Here is a 12,649-nt window from a genome sequence, read left to right on the forward strand (position 1 = left end):
TGATTTTAAATATAATGACAAAATCTGTAAATAAAAATAAAAACAAAATAGAAATATTTAATTTATTGTAAATGCAATGGCTAAATGTGTAACTAAAAGAAAATATTTAATCAGATATTCATATTTCTAAATAATTCTCATTTATTTTATTATTCATGTTTCCAAACAGTACCAAAAGGTACTTCAGTTTTAATAATATAGATAAACAACATGAAAATACACTACAAAACATATTTCACCAAAAAAACATGAAAATACACTACAAAACAAACAAACACTTATTAGATGGCTTATAAAAAAAGATCTATAATCATCATGTTATTTATAATAGATTCAGTATAACACCACAACCAACCCTCCTCTACACCGACATTTACAAATGGTAAAACAACAACAGATCATTTACTAACAGATTTTTTCTTTTAATAATCAGCAACAAACAAGGAGACGCAAGTTTCAACTGTTTGTGGTACCACTACCACCCTCACTTTTTTCTTCTTATAGTGCCTTGTGTCAAGAACAGCTTTTATAATTATACAGTTCGACCGAGACTTATCATTTGATTTCAAATCCATTATACCTTTTATTTCGTAGATGACAAAAATTGTCTCAGCAATGGGAAAGTTTCTTTTTTCATGAATGTATTAGTCTACATCCTTCTAGAATAGGATATCAAACTATATGAAGTGGTTTTATTATGCTAAGAGTCATTTTCATATCCTATTTATAATTCGTAATTATAAATGTGGTCAAAGTCTGATGTTATTTCATATATGATTAAGAAACAATTGTAGACCACTATTACGCGTTTGAAAAGAAGAAATATAGACGTTAGATCATTCTAATTGAACTGGAGCTAGAAGTTAGGAGTTTATCTGATTAAAATAAGGAGGAAAAGGATGCATACTTTATTGACTTTATTCTCTACACATATAGAAAGACATATAAAACGTAATTAACAACAAAACAGCAAAAGAAATGATAAAAATCATCATGATAAATGTATATTCATGTGGAAGATGGATTGTGATGGTGCTGGGTAAAGCGTAGCTATCGCGTGCCAAGAGTAGTGGCCTAGGTCCACTTCTCCACAGATCCAACCTTCTAAGCCATTCTTATTGTTTATTTTCATGGTTCTTGTTTTTCTTTTACATATCTATGCTTTCAAGTTTCAATCCACCAGCAAAAGTAAGTAGAGATAATAAAACAAAAGCCTGACATATCTTACAACCTCTCTCAGCTTTTATCATGTGTGTTCTTACTAAAAAAGGAAGTTCACGAAAACATTTTTATTAGAGATGTTTACCTGTCAAAGCAATATAAAGACTAAACAAGTTTTTATTTATTTTAAACCTAAACATTTTAATTTACAAAACGGACGGGTTTGAAATGGAAGCTTGGTTGACCATTTAAAAGTAGACACATAAAGCATTTTTTAAGAAGTTTTAAATTTCATGCAAACAAACCTCAGAAAATAATAAAAATTTCTTTGAAGCAAATAAGTTAGTGACGATGCTCACCTAATGCAGCATGTACTATTAGAGATGGCAAAACATGAACCTGCCCGCGGGCCCGGTCCGTTTGAATTTGCCGCGGGGCGGGATTGGGTGCAAAGTTTCAGGCCCGAATTTTTAGCGGGCCTAGCGGGTTGAGCTTGTGCGGGATTGGGCCAGAAGCGGGATGGGCTCGATGTGTACCGCGGGACGCGCGGGGATCCGCAAAGACATCGTCACTTTGAGTCTTCAAGCTCTCACCGACAGAATAACCTGAGAGAAATAGCGATTAGAAAGCATGTCTCTTATGGCTTCTCTTCTTTGATCGCTTACGGCTTCTCTTCTTCCTCTCGGAGACAGGAGAGGAAGTTGCTATCAAGAAGATCGGTAACGCTTTTGACAACATCATCGACGCCAAGAGAACCTTGAGAGAGATTAAGCTCCTCAAGCACATGGACCACGAGAATGAATTATCATCTTTTGAGTCTCTCCATTTTCATTTAATCTGATAACATCTATCATGAATCTTTGCATCTTTTTCTTGAAAACAACTAGGTTACTAGTATATACTTGTGTTCTTACATAGATCTCTTTCTTTCTATGTTTCTATGTTACATTGAGTTTTTATGTGCGCTTTGATTCTCAATCCTTTGGCTGAGCATCATTGTGTTCAACTGATTCATAGGACATGTTGTGTTCTCATCTCTATTGGTCTCTTTTTCTTGCAGGTGCTATGCTCAGGATTGAGATGGCGGGACGGGAAAGGCGGGTCGGTACATCCCAATTGCCATCAGTAGCGCATGTGTTGATGAAGATTGGAGTCCCGCGGACCTGTACCGCCAAGGCTTGTGCAAGTCGCGGGTCGGGATTGGGCAGCTCTTCTAGGAACCACATCCCGCACGGGCCTGTACCGCGAAAACCCGCATTGACCATGTACCGCGGCGGGGCGGGACAAGGCGGGTCGGTACAACCCAATTGCCATCTCTATGTACTATGTCTATGTTATGTAGATGAATGTCACGGCACTGAATGAAAAAGAAAAGGAAACACCATGTCTAGTACACGAGGACTCATACTTCTCATGATCTTTTTTATTGTTTAAAAAAACTTTCGGTGTATATTTCTACCTTTTTTATGGCCTATGTTTGGTTCCAAATGTTATGTGTATAATATATAGATGTAATTATGTATCAGAGACTATAGGTTAAGTGAAAAATAAAATAAAGAATAAAGGTCCAACTCATTTTGACTTTATCAACAGAAGCCTCTCTTTTGTCTTCTTTAAATATTCAAATTTGTCGCCCACTCTTTTCGTTATGTTTTTAATTCAAAACCTTACCTCTCTCTCTCTCTCTCTGTCTCTTGTCGGAAAACTCAGAAGCTTCGAAAATGAGGACATGTACGGAAGAGGAGAAAGTCCTTTTGATCTCTCATCGCAATCAAGATCAAGAAGATGAAGAAGAAGAAGCGTTGTCTCTGTGTGATTTGCCGGTGAATTTATCTAACGAGAAAGTTGATCAGTTTCCGAAACAATCAAAGGAAGAAGAGGAGTTCCAATTTGAAACCGGGTCATCGTTTCGTCTCGGGTCGGATTCGTGTGAACCGGCTCTGGAGATGAGTACGGCTGACGAATTATTCTCCGAAGGCCTAATCCTCCCGTTCCGTCACTCCGTCAGCTTAGACGCGGGCCTTCCCGGTTCGAACCGGTTAATTTCCAGATCCGAATCGGTCGATTACCGAAGAACCGGAGCCGGTTCTAACAGGAAAATCAAAAATAATTTCATTGACTACAGTCAACCCAGTCCACAGCCACAGATCAGACGATCGTCAAGCATGACGGCGAGAGTGAATTCAATCAGAAACCACAAATCATCTTCGATTTGGGACTTTCTCCGGTTAGGTCTCGTCCGTACGCCGGAGATCGAACTTCGAACGGCGAAAGTATCAGTGAGTCGAAACAGTAGCTGCAGTAGCACAAGCACGAGCTCGAATTCGAAGAAAACAGAATCGAGATCGAGTAACTGGAGGAGAAGCTTTCTGTTCGGGGATTGTAGGTGCTCGGCGGCGACGGAGACGATCGTACCTGTGAAGATCAATGTCTCCGGCGAGACGGAGAAGAAGAAGACGGCGAAGAAAGAGGAGAAAACGGCGGTTGCGCGGAAGAGAACTTTTGAGTGGTTAAAAGAGTTATCACAGGTAGGGTTTGTTGTTGATCATGGGAGACGAAGCTTGGCTTGATGATCACGCAATCAAAGAAACTTTCTGTTTCACTTTCTTGTCTTTTTTTTCCTTAAATATTTTAATGTTTTTTCTCTGTTTTTTTTTTGGACGACTAATGTTTTTTCTCTGTTTAATCAATTTGTAGGTGATTAATTTTTGTATGTTAGTGTTGATTGCCAATTATACTTTAGTTTTCCAAATGATTTATGTTTTTCTTTAAAAAATCATTATATGTAACTAACAGTAAACATGTTTTCCGCAATGTCATACTTTATCTAATATTTTAGATCACATCTCTCTCTAAACACCTCAATAAGACACGAGATAGGCATACACGTATATCATCAATATGATGGCATGAAAGCGAAACATCATTAAGAAACGAGAATGATGTAATGATGTGAACGTTAGATATCATATTGGTGTGCTTACTTTATCTATTTGTTTGCATAGTAGATTCTTATAAGAAGGGTGCTTAGCATGATTAAAGCAATCTAAGACGTTAAAAAATTCCCCACCATAAAATCGTATAATATAATGTTTTCTCACTATATAATACCATAATCACTTGTGAGTTGTGCATAGGATGCTTAAAATTTTACCCAAAACTCGCTGGAAAGTGGAAACTATCAAATGAGCCGCCCCATCAGTTTCAATGTCCAATTAAAAATATTTGCTTCAATGAAATAATAATAAGAAAATTGTATACAATTCTCTAAGCGTAGATATTCACGTTATACACATATACGTTTTCCATAAGAATCACTATTAAATACAACAACATATATACGTCTATGTATCGTACATGTATAGGTTAGAACTACAACCAAGATCAGCCTCTCCTCTGTCCTTGCTTTTGGGATTTGAAGTACTTCAGAAGATTATGTGCCTGAAACAACAAAAGCATATAAACAGTTATTAATGTAATGAGACATACCAAAAAAGAAGAGCAAAAAAAAATAAAAAGAAACCTTCTCTTTGGCTCGAGCTGTTCCTGATTTAGTAAGAGCCACAAGAGGAGGAATAGCTCCTTCTCTAATAATACTGTTACAAAACCTCTGACTATGCATAGAAAGCTGCAAAAGCGCTGCAGTTGCATTCTCCTTCCCTCTCGCCGAACCCAACTCCACCACTTCAACCAAAACCGGTATACCACCTTCCTCCCCAATCGCAACCTTCCCTTCCTTAACCGTCGCGAGGTTCGCCAACACAACCACAGCTTTCTCCACCATCCCAGCCGCAGGATCCATCAGCTCGACCAAGTACCTAACCGCGCCCGCTTCGATCACTTTCGCCTTGTTCTCGTGGTGTATCGAGAGGTTAAACAAAGCAGTGGCCGCGTCTTTCTTCCCTCTCAGGCTCCCGTTTCCTAAAAGCTCCACGAGCGGCTCTATCGCTCCCGCTTCTCCTATCTTAGTCTTGTTCTCTTCTATCACGGATAAGCTGAAGAGCGTAGCCGCTGAGTTCTCTTTGGCTTCAAGGTTGCCTGTTCTGAGGACGTGGATGAGCGGCTCTATAGCTCCACTGTCTGCTATAACTGATTTGTTGTTGTCGTTGATTGATAAGTTTAGTAAGCAAGTCACTGCGTCGGCTTGGATCCTCTCGTCCGTGGAGTAAAGAAGGTTGACTAATGAGTCTATTGCGCCGCACCTGGCGATGACTATGCGGTTGTCTGTGCTGTTTCTCGACAGTATCCTGATCCTAGCTGTTGCCTCTCTCTGTGCTTCCAGAGAAGAGCTCTTGAGATCTTCGATCAGTTTCTTCACCTCGGATTCGATGCTTGAACTGCTTCCGGTTTCTCTTATGGTCGCTGGGATGATCCCTGGGTGGTGAAAATGCCTGGCAGATGGAAGCCGCCGCACGGTTTCAACCCTTGCCTGTGAGACTGATGTAACAGCAGGAGCTGGAGGAGGAGTGTTTCTTTCGGTTTTGGAATCCAGTTCAAAGACGATCCCTGGTGCGGAAACAGACCTGCTCAGGACCTGACGCAGCTTCTTGCATTTGGTAGCATCTAAAGATTCGGTACGGCCATTTCCACCAATCTTCATAGGGGATGATGATGAGCCTCTCTCTGACTCATCCACCAAAGAAAGAGGCTGAGAGTCACACTCATCATCATCATCATCTGAAGCTGGTTCAACAAGAAGAGGGAAAGGCTGACTTGACTGAACCAACTCCAAAGGATCAGGGAGATTGACATTGTTTGATTCGCACCAGTTGGAAATGAAAGCCTTGACGATGAAGTTAGGTGTCAAACTCGTCTGAGTCAAAGGCTGTCTTGTCTTTGGACAAACCATGAGTCCCATATCGAACCATTTTTCGATGAAAGCCCGTTCGTATGTTTGACCAGATGTCACAATGACTGGATCAGTCATAAGCTCAAGGGATAGAGGGCAGCGGAAGTCTGGAGGTACAGGGACAGAACAGCCTAACTGAGACTGCTTTATGTTGGTAAGGTGATCATGCATGTGTGTTATAAGAGAGATCAATCCTTCTATAAACTCAGCTTCAGTGTTATTCTCTGTAAGCTCTGCATTCTCCTTTAAACTTGCAAGCACTACACCTTCAATCAGAATCTCTTGGTTTGATCTTAGACCAACACTCTCAGCAATTTTGACTAGAACCTCTGAAGTAGGTCCATTACCTTCCTTTTGATCTATCAGAGCTAGATCAATAGTACATGAAACTTCATCTCTTCCTACTAACTTCACCAGTTCTATGCAGTCCTGCATGATTGAACCAATGTCATAACATAGAGGAAGAGCCTTAGCAATAACTAGGGGTGGACAAAAAAAACGAACCAACCCAAACCGACCTAAACCAAACTAATATATAGATCCTGACCATTCAGTTATAGTTTTTATCAATCCAAATGGTTTGGTTAAAATTTCCTTAGAACCAAGCAAACCAAATCAAATGCGAAATTAAACCAAAGTGTCCACCCCAAGCAATAACTAGTTTCTTATAGAATACTAACATTGAGACTATACCTCAAACGAAGGTGAAACAAGATCGGCAGGTAAGTGTTGTTCACAGTGTTTGAGCAGCTGAAAGACTTCCAAACTGGATTCTCGCAACTTTGTCGCTAATGATTCAATTTGAAGAACCTGGTGATACACACGAGAGGTAGCTAGCTAATAAGAGAAAAGGAGTGTTAGATCAGAGAAGTGGTGGCTGATTCTTTACTTACATAAAAGATTCTGCTAGAAAGAGGTTCCCAGCTTTGAAACTGCTCTCTTAGTTCATCAATGTACTGGGATAACTCTTCAAACCCGTTGTTAAGCAGCTCGCTAGGAGAGGCATCAGAGCCAACAAGGTTCTCAAGAACAGGCTGAAGAAGCTTGGCTATGTCTTCTCCTCTGGTGTAGTATTTATGAGCTGGGTTGGAATATAAGGTGTCCATGGATGATATGCTTAGATATGATGAGATGTTATCTAAGAGAACTCTTAACCAAGACACCTCCATGTTTACCTCCTTTAGTTAACAAACAAAAAAAAATCACATGAACAGGAGAGTTTATAATTAGTAACAAATCAAATAAAGTTAATAAGCTTAGTTAGACATTCAGACACTTACCATCATGTAATGAAATAAAACTCCAAAATATTTGAAGCAGAATATAATCAATCAATTAGTAGTAATCAAAGCCCCTGAAACAAGAACAGACCAAGTAAATTAAAAACTCCATGTTCTAGAAATAGTAAGAACTAAATCATAAGCTAACGTGAGGACCAAAGAGATTATGCTTAGTCAACGCTGGAGTCAATTATAATAATAATAAAAAACATATTGAAACTCGGAATCGAACATCAGTTTGAGTTTCAGTTTACTTGGTTCAAATTCAAACAATTACCCATGAAATCAAACGAACGAGCTCTAGACAATCTACGAAACTACAGAGAAAAACAAATTCTAACCCGAGAAGAAAGAAGAAGAAGAAGACAGAGATCATCTCGAACGAGAACGAAAACAATTAAAGATTTTGAAAACGAAGAAGATGAATAGACAGTTGATGAAGATACCTAGCAGAAATGGCAGTTTCAGCTTTCTCTATGGGAGAGGACGTAAATGAGAACCGTGGAAGCGCGGTAAGACCAGTTCCTTCTTTCTTCGTCAATAGATTTATTTCCTCTTGAAAGTGTTTAATTATATTGTTAGTGGTCTTCTTAGTCGTTACTTTAAACCAATTAACGAGTTTTGCGTCAAACCTTGTTAGGTGGTTTATGTCGATCATTTACGAGTACGATTTACTATTTTCGTTTTCAAATTTTTCGTTTTCTTTTTTGGGTTTTGGGTTGGTTAAAGCTGCTCCTCTTTTGGTCTTTATCTTTGATTTTTTTTTTATTAGCATTAACGAATCGTTACGTGCTCTAGTCGTTTAGCGCGAACATTGCATAATCAAGACCCTATTGAGTACTACTACTAGCTTTCTAAATTCTAATTAACTAATCGTCTGAATCAAAGAACTTGTGCACGACTTTTTTTCACTAAACGACTAAGAATAGTCATTATATCAATTAAATGCGAGCGCGTTTCCATTAGGCTGCTTCCATTACAAATTGACCAATTCTTCCCTCTTCACCTCATAGAAAAACATATTTCAGCTGAAAAAATTGATATATCATTTCATTTGGGTCTGAAAATATGAAGAAAAAACGCTCGAATAATATTCCATATTTATTAATTCATTAGAAAACGAGTCGAATAACAACAAAAATTCCAAGAAACATCTTAATTTTTTACGAAGGACCATTTCAGATTCTGAAAAAAAGAAAGAAACTCCCAACTATATTCTTCCAGAAGTATACTATAAACACTATATTACAAATACAACATAACATTGTAACAAATACTACTCCCGACGAAACCAGTCTCTATTGTTTGTTCCAGTTAGCTAGATCAATAGTTTCTGTTCTCAAATAGCTCTATTTGTAATAAAGCAAATAATTAAAATAATAAATATGTTTTAATAAATATGTGCAGCAACAAAGTAAAGGTTTGGACTGAGAGTGTTAGGAGGGACTACTACTACTACACTTTTAAAACTACATTCTGAAATCAAGAACACAGACCGAGTTATCAGCAAAGCAAGCTGCGAGTTTGTTACCCTCCTTGTTCCAACACACTTCGAAAATTCCTCCTTCTCCTGTGTATGTCTTCACGACCTTGCCTTCTTTTAGTGACCAGATGTGTATAGATTTGTCCACTGACCCACTCGCTATGTACTCCCCGTTTGGACTAAACGCCAATGAGTAAACCGCATCCCTTCAATTCATCAATTCGGATTTTGTTAGTACCAATGGGGTTAAACCACAAATCATCATCATAACATATCGAGGAGTGTTTTACCTGTGGCCGTTGAGACTACATATCATCTTGCCGAGTTCTGCATCCCATAGCTTTACTGTCGAGTCAAATGATGCACTGCTCCACTCAAAGAAACAACAAAGTGAGATTTAATGAATCATATAATGTCACATACAATGCAACTGGTAGTCTAATATTTTAAAGAACTTTATATCACCTCGCAAGAGTTAGCTGTTTGTTGGGATTGTTGGTTCCTGGTCCTGTAGGGCTCCATCTGATTGTATAAATTTCCTGAAAATTAAATAAAATATCCATCCTTAGACTAACCAAACCATTATTCCAAGATTTAATGGGAGTTATGTTTACCTTAGTATGGTCTCGGAGGTCATGAACAAAGTTGTGTTGTTTTATATTCCATATCTGAAGAAAAAAAGAGAGAAAAACTGAGCACAAATGTCTATTTAAGTCGACGTAAATTCACTTAAGATGTTAATTCAGAAAGACCTTAGCAGTACTATCATCTGAGCACGAGGCCAGTAAGGTACCGGTAGGATCCCATTTCACGCAATTAACCTCACCCTGCAATTATGGAAGCACAAGTATAATTGGTGCTGAGATGTAGGAATAAACATAATAATAACATATGAGAGATGCTTGGACGAGGGACAAAACCTGATGACCAGCAAAGACTTTTACAGGGCGAGTTTCTCCAATCTTACACAAGTAGATAAATGTGTCGGTCGAACTCGTTGCAAAAGACACATTGTTGCGCCAATCAACGTCAAGTGTTGGGCCTATATCCACAATTTTGATCAACTGTTATATACATATGAGAGAACTTCATTCAAATTGATGTTTCGTTTAAAAAAATGTTACCTGTGTGGAATTCAAATTGTTGTTTCCATTCCTCTGCCTTAACATCCCAAACAACAGCAGTTCTATCGACACTTCCGGTTAGAAGATAATCACCCTTCTTGTTCCACTTTAGGGAAAATATAGGTCCCTTGTGTTTGCTCAGAGTACTTATCAAGTCACCTGAAAGAATGTAAAAAAAAAAGAGTGATCTGTGAATTTAAAAGCTAAATCTCATAAACATACTAAATCGGTGAGTACGTTTCTTAGCCACCATGCAGAATTATAATGTTTTTTTTACTAGCTGATAGCTTTCATGTTTCAATCGCGAAACTCGTGTTACTACCAAAGCCCAGACAACTAACCTCAGAAATTTGCAGCTCACGCTGAGAGGAAACATATAGATATTAATTTCGACATAAATGACTTCAGCATCTTCATCAATTCATATTAAAACTAAAGTTTAATTCCCAGAAAAGAGAGATTCGAGTAATACAAGGAGTGACATACCGTTTGTAGTCCAAATTCTTGCTTGTCCATCACATGAACCAGTGGCAAGTAAAGTCCCTTCCCCCTGAAAATTTAGATAACATTTTTAGCAGAAACTAAGGCACTAATCCAAAAGAATAAAGAACAGGCAAAAATTAGCAGTATCCAAGAACAGGTAGATATTTTATAAGCAGTGAAAACGAAACAGCAGCGCTCACATTCCAGTCAAGAGTTGTCACATCCTTGCTCTTCTCGTTTGACTTTCCTTTTGCATGTTTCAGGATCAAAGCGTTGATGGTACGACCAGATTTTAATGGTCCCTCCGGGATATTCCAGATACGTGCTGTCGTATCACCAGACCTGATATTTTTGCAAAGGCACATTTAAATGGAATAACCAATTAATTATTCGCATGTGCATTAAACAGAACTACTTACCCTGACGCAAGCAATGAAGCCGACGGACTCCATGCACACGCACAAACCTATATCACCAATATAGACAGAATCTTAATCTCAAAATAAGAAAGAGAAGGACTAATGTAAGAGATTCCAGTGAAGAATGGAGATCAACTATACAGCTTGCCCATTATAGAGATAAAATCAACTAACAGGTACCTCAGATGTATGCCCTTCCAAAATCCTCACATCAGAACTAGGAATGTGAGATGGCATAGAAGCAGGAGTCATGGTGATGTCCATAGGTTCTGCAGCTGATCACATAAGAAAGCATTATTTAGAAAATAGATAAAATATTAGCAAAGTTTCAACAATTAAACATATGAAGACTGACCAGAAGAACGGGCATGGTCTTCATCCGCAGCATTAGCTTTGTCACTTTGGTCAATAACCATGTCCCTGTCACCATCTCCAACCTGCTTTTCTTGAGCCTTTTCCCTCTCCATCTTCTCTCTCTCCCTCTCCCTTTCCGTCTCCCGTTCCCTCTCTAGCTTCATTCTTTCCCTCTCCCTCTCGAACGTTTCTCGTTCCATCTTCTCCCTCTCGCGCTCCTTGTCTCGTTCCATCTTCTCTCTTTCCCTCTCCTTCTCACGCTCCATCTTCTCCCTTTCCCTCTCCTTCTCTCGCTCCTTGAGTTTCTCATGCCTATCCTTCTCCCTGAGTCGGCTGCGCTCTCCTTCAACCTCTCTATCGTTTTCTTTAGATTTGTCTTTTTCCTTCTCCTTATCCCTCTCTTTCCTCTTTCTTTCCCTCAGCATATCCTGCAACTCCTTCACGTCCTTTGAAATCAGATCCAAGGGTTGAAAGAATGAGAAATCCTCCTCAGTTTCCATTTCGCCCTGCCAGTAAAAAATAATAACAAGAGCTCAGCCTAAACACCTAAGACATCAAAACATCAAACAAACAAAAAAAGCATTAAGAAACAATACATTGGTCAAATTAGCTTCCATCTCCATGTACTGGAGTCCTTTTTGAACAAATTTGACAAGAGCACCAGGTGGAACCATGTTCCCATCAATGTTTGATTTATTAATCCCTGCCTCGTATCCTAGAGTGAATGCTGCATGTGTAAACCCTGCAAAAAACCAAGATTATGATTAAACTGATACAGATAAGTATTCGGACTCCGAGTATTATCAGAATCAACGGATCTCTAGTTCTATTTTACATCATAAAGAACCATCTTTAAAACAACTATCAATCTACTCAAGCTCGCGAGTAACAATAAGATCTAAAGTTATCATGAACCAACAACAACTTTTCGCACAATTCGTGAAATCCAAAGACGAATCCATGGAAACCCTAAGACATCGACATTCGTAATTCCAGATCAATTTCCGAAACCCTAGCTAGCGGAACAGATACAAATTTCAATTAAATAAATAAGAACAAAGGAGAGAAAACAGAGAAGGCTTTATCTCTATCGTTATTACCTGATTCCTGAAGATAACGGAAAACCAGAAAATTCATCTCGACGGAGGTGAGTGAAGACATCTCCGAAACCCTAATTCTTCTCCCTTCAATTCAATTCACAGAGGATTTTTTTTTTTTGAACAAATCGAAGAAAGAGTTGGGAGCAACCCAGAAGAAGAGGGAGCTTGAAAATTTTCACGAGATTTTAAGCTCTTCCTCATATGATGATAATATTTTTCCGTCTCCGACAATATCTAAACCTTAAGGTATATGGTCCTAATGGGCCTCACATTATCTTGTAACTTTAACTTTTTAGGCCAAGCCCACTTAACATGTCACTATTAATGTATTTAGAGCAACTTATTGGGAGTTCTAGTTCCTTGTAGGTTCTTAAAATATATACTTGTGTATGTATT

General features: G+C 38.6%; 3 protein-coding genes across 5 annotated transcripts; 1 reads left to right on the forward strand and 2 right to left on the reverse strand.

The window, feature by feature from the left end:
- Positions 1–2,569: 2,569 nt before the first annotated feature.
- On the forward strand, positions 2,570–3,898 carry LOC103837748. Its single transcript, XM_009114124.3, has one exon. The coding sequence runs from the start codon at positions 2,883–2,885 to the stop codon at positions 3,729–3,731; it is 849 nt and encodes a 282-aa protein (XP_009112372.1). The 5' UTR covers positions 2,570–2,882; the 3' UTR covers positions 3,732–3,898.
- Positions 3,899–4,371: 473 nt separating this feature from the next.
- LOC103837746 (U-box domain-containing protein 2) lies at positions 4,372–8,389 on the reverse strand. Of its 2 annotated transcripts, XM_009114122.3 has the most exons (6): positions 7,737–8,389; positions 7,291–7,364; positions 6,904–7,188; positions 6,704–6,820; positions 4,685–6,439; positions 4,372–4,602 (listed from the first exon to the last, which is right to left on the reverse strand). In XM_009114122.3, the coding sequence occupies exons 2-6, from the start codon at positions 7,294–7,296 to the stop codon at positions 4,546–4,548; spliced, it is 2,220 nt and encodes a 739-aa protein (XP_009112370.1). In that variant the 5' UTR covers positions 7,297–7,364; positions 7,737–8,389; the 3' UTR covers positions 4,372–4,545. The 2 variants fall into 2 exon arrangements, with proteins under 2 accessions (XP_009112370.1, XP_009112371.1); XM_009114123.2 differs by lacking the exon at positions 7,291–7,364.
- A 245-nt stretch (positions 8,390–8,634) lies between these two features.
- On the reverse strand, positions 8,635–12,495 carry LOC103837745 (WD40 repeat-containing protein HOS15). 2 transcript variants are annotated; one of them, XM_009114121.3, is made up of 14 exons: positions 12,254–12,495; positions 11,750–11,895; positions 11,155–11,659; positions 10,980–11,074; positions 10,800–10,846; positions 10,581–10,722; positions 10,384–10,447; positions 9,898–10,056; positions 9,694–9,815; positions 9,526–9,600; positions 9,388–9,441; positions 9,239–9,312; positions 9,064–9,138; positions 8,635–8,979 (listed from the first exon to the last, which is right to left on the reverse strand). In XM_009114121.3, the coding sequence occupies exons 1-14, from the start codon at positions 12,312–12,314 to the stop codon at positions 8,760–8,762; spliced, it is 1,839 nt and encodes a 612-aa protein (XP_009112369.1). In that variant the 5' UTR covers positions 12,315–12,495; the 3' UTR covers positions 8,635–8,759. The 2 variants fall into 2 exon arrangements, with proteins under 2 accessions (XP_009112369.1, XP_033136338.1); XM_033280447.1 differs by having other exon boundaries at positions 9,239–9,441.
- Positions 12,496–12,649: the final 154 nt, after the last annotated feature.

Source organism: Brassica rapa, chromosome A09, assembly GCF_000309985.2.
Source record: "Brassica rapa cultivar Chiifu-401-42 chromosome A09, CAAS_Brap_v3.01, whole genome shotgun sequence".
Taxonomy (NCBI): domain Eukaryota; kingdom Viridiplantae; phylum Streptophyta; class Magnoliopsida; order Brassicales; family Brassicaceae; genus Brassica; species Brassica rapa.

Excerpts from the sequence above, each read along its gene's own strand:
- LOC103837748 (XM_009114124.3), top strand. The coding sequence starts at position 2,883 with ATGAGGACATGTACGGAAGAGGAGAAAGTCCTTTTGATCTCTCATCGC.
- LOC103837746 (XM_009114122.3), bottom strand. Across the intron at positions 6,821-6,903 it reads TTTCTAGCAGAATCTTTTAT|GTTCTTCAAATTGAATCATT; the intron begins GTAAGTAAAGAA and ends GTGTATCACCAG. Across the intron at positions 4,603-4,684 it reads CAGCTCGAGCCAAAGAGAAG|GCACATAATCTTCTGAAGTA; the intron begins GTTTCTTTTTAT and ends TTGTTGTTTCAG.
- LOC103837745 (XM_033280447.1), bottom strand. The coding sequence starts at position 12,314 with ATGTCTTCACTCACCTCCGTCGAGATGAATTTTCTGGTTTTCCGTTAT. Across the intron at positions 10,847-10,979 it reads TGGAAGGGCATACATCTGAG|GTTTGTGCGTGTGCATGGAG; the intron begins GTACCTGTTAGT and ends TTGGTGATATAG. Across the intron at positions 9,816-9,897 it reads ACAATTTGAATTCCACACAG|GCCCAACACTTGACGTTGAT; the intron begins GTAACATTTTTT and ends TTGTGGATATAG.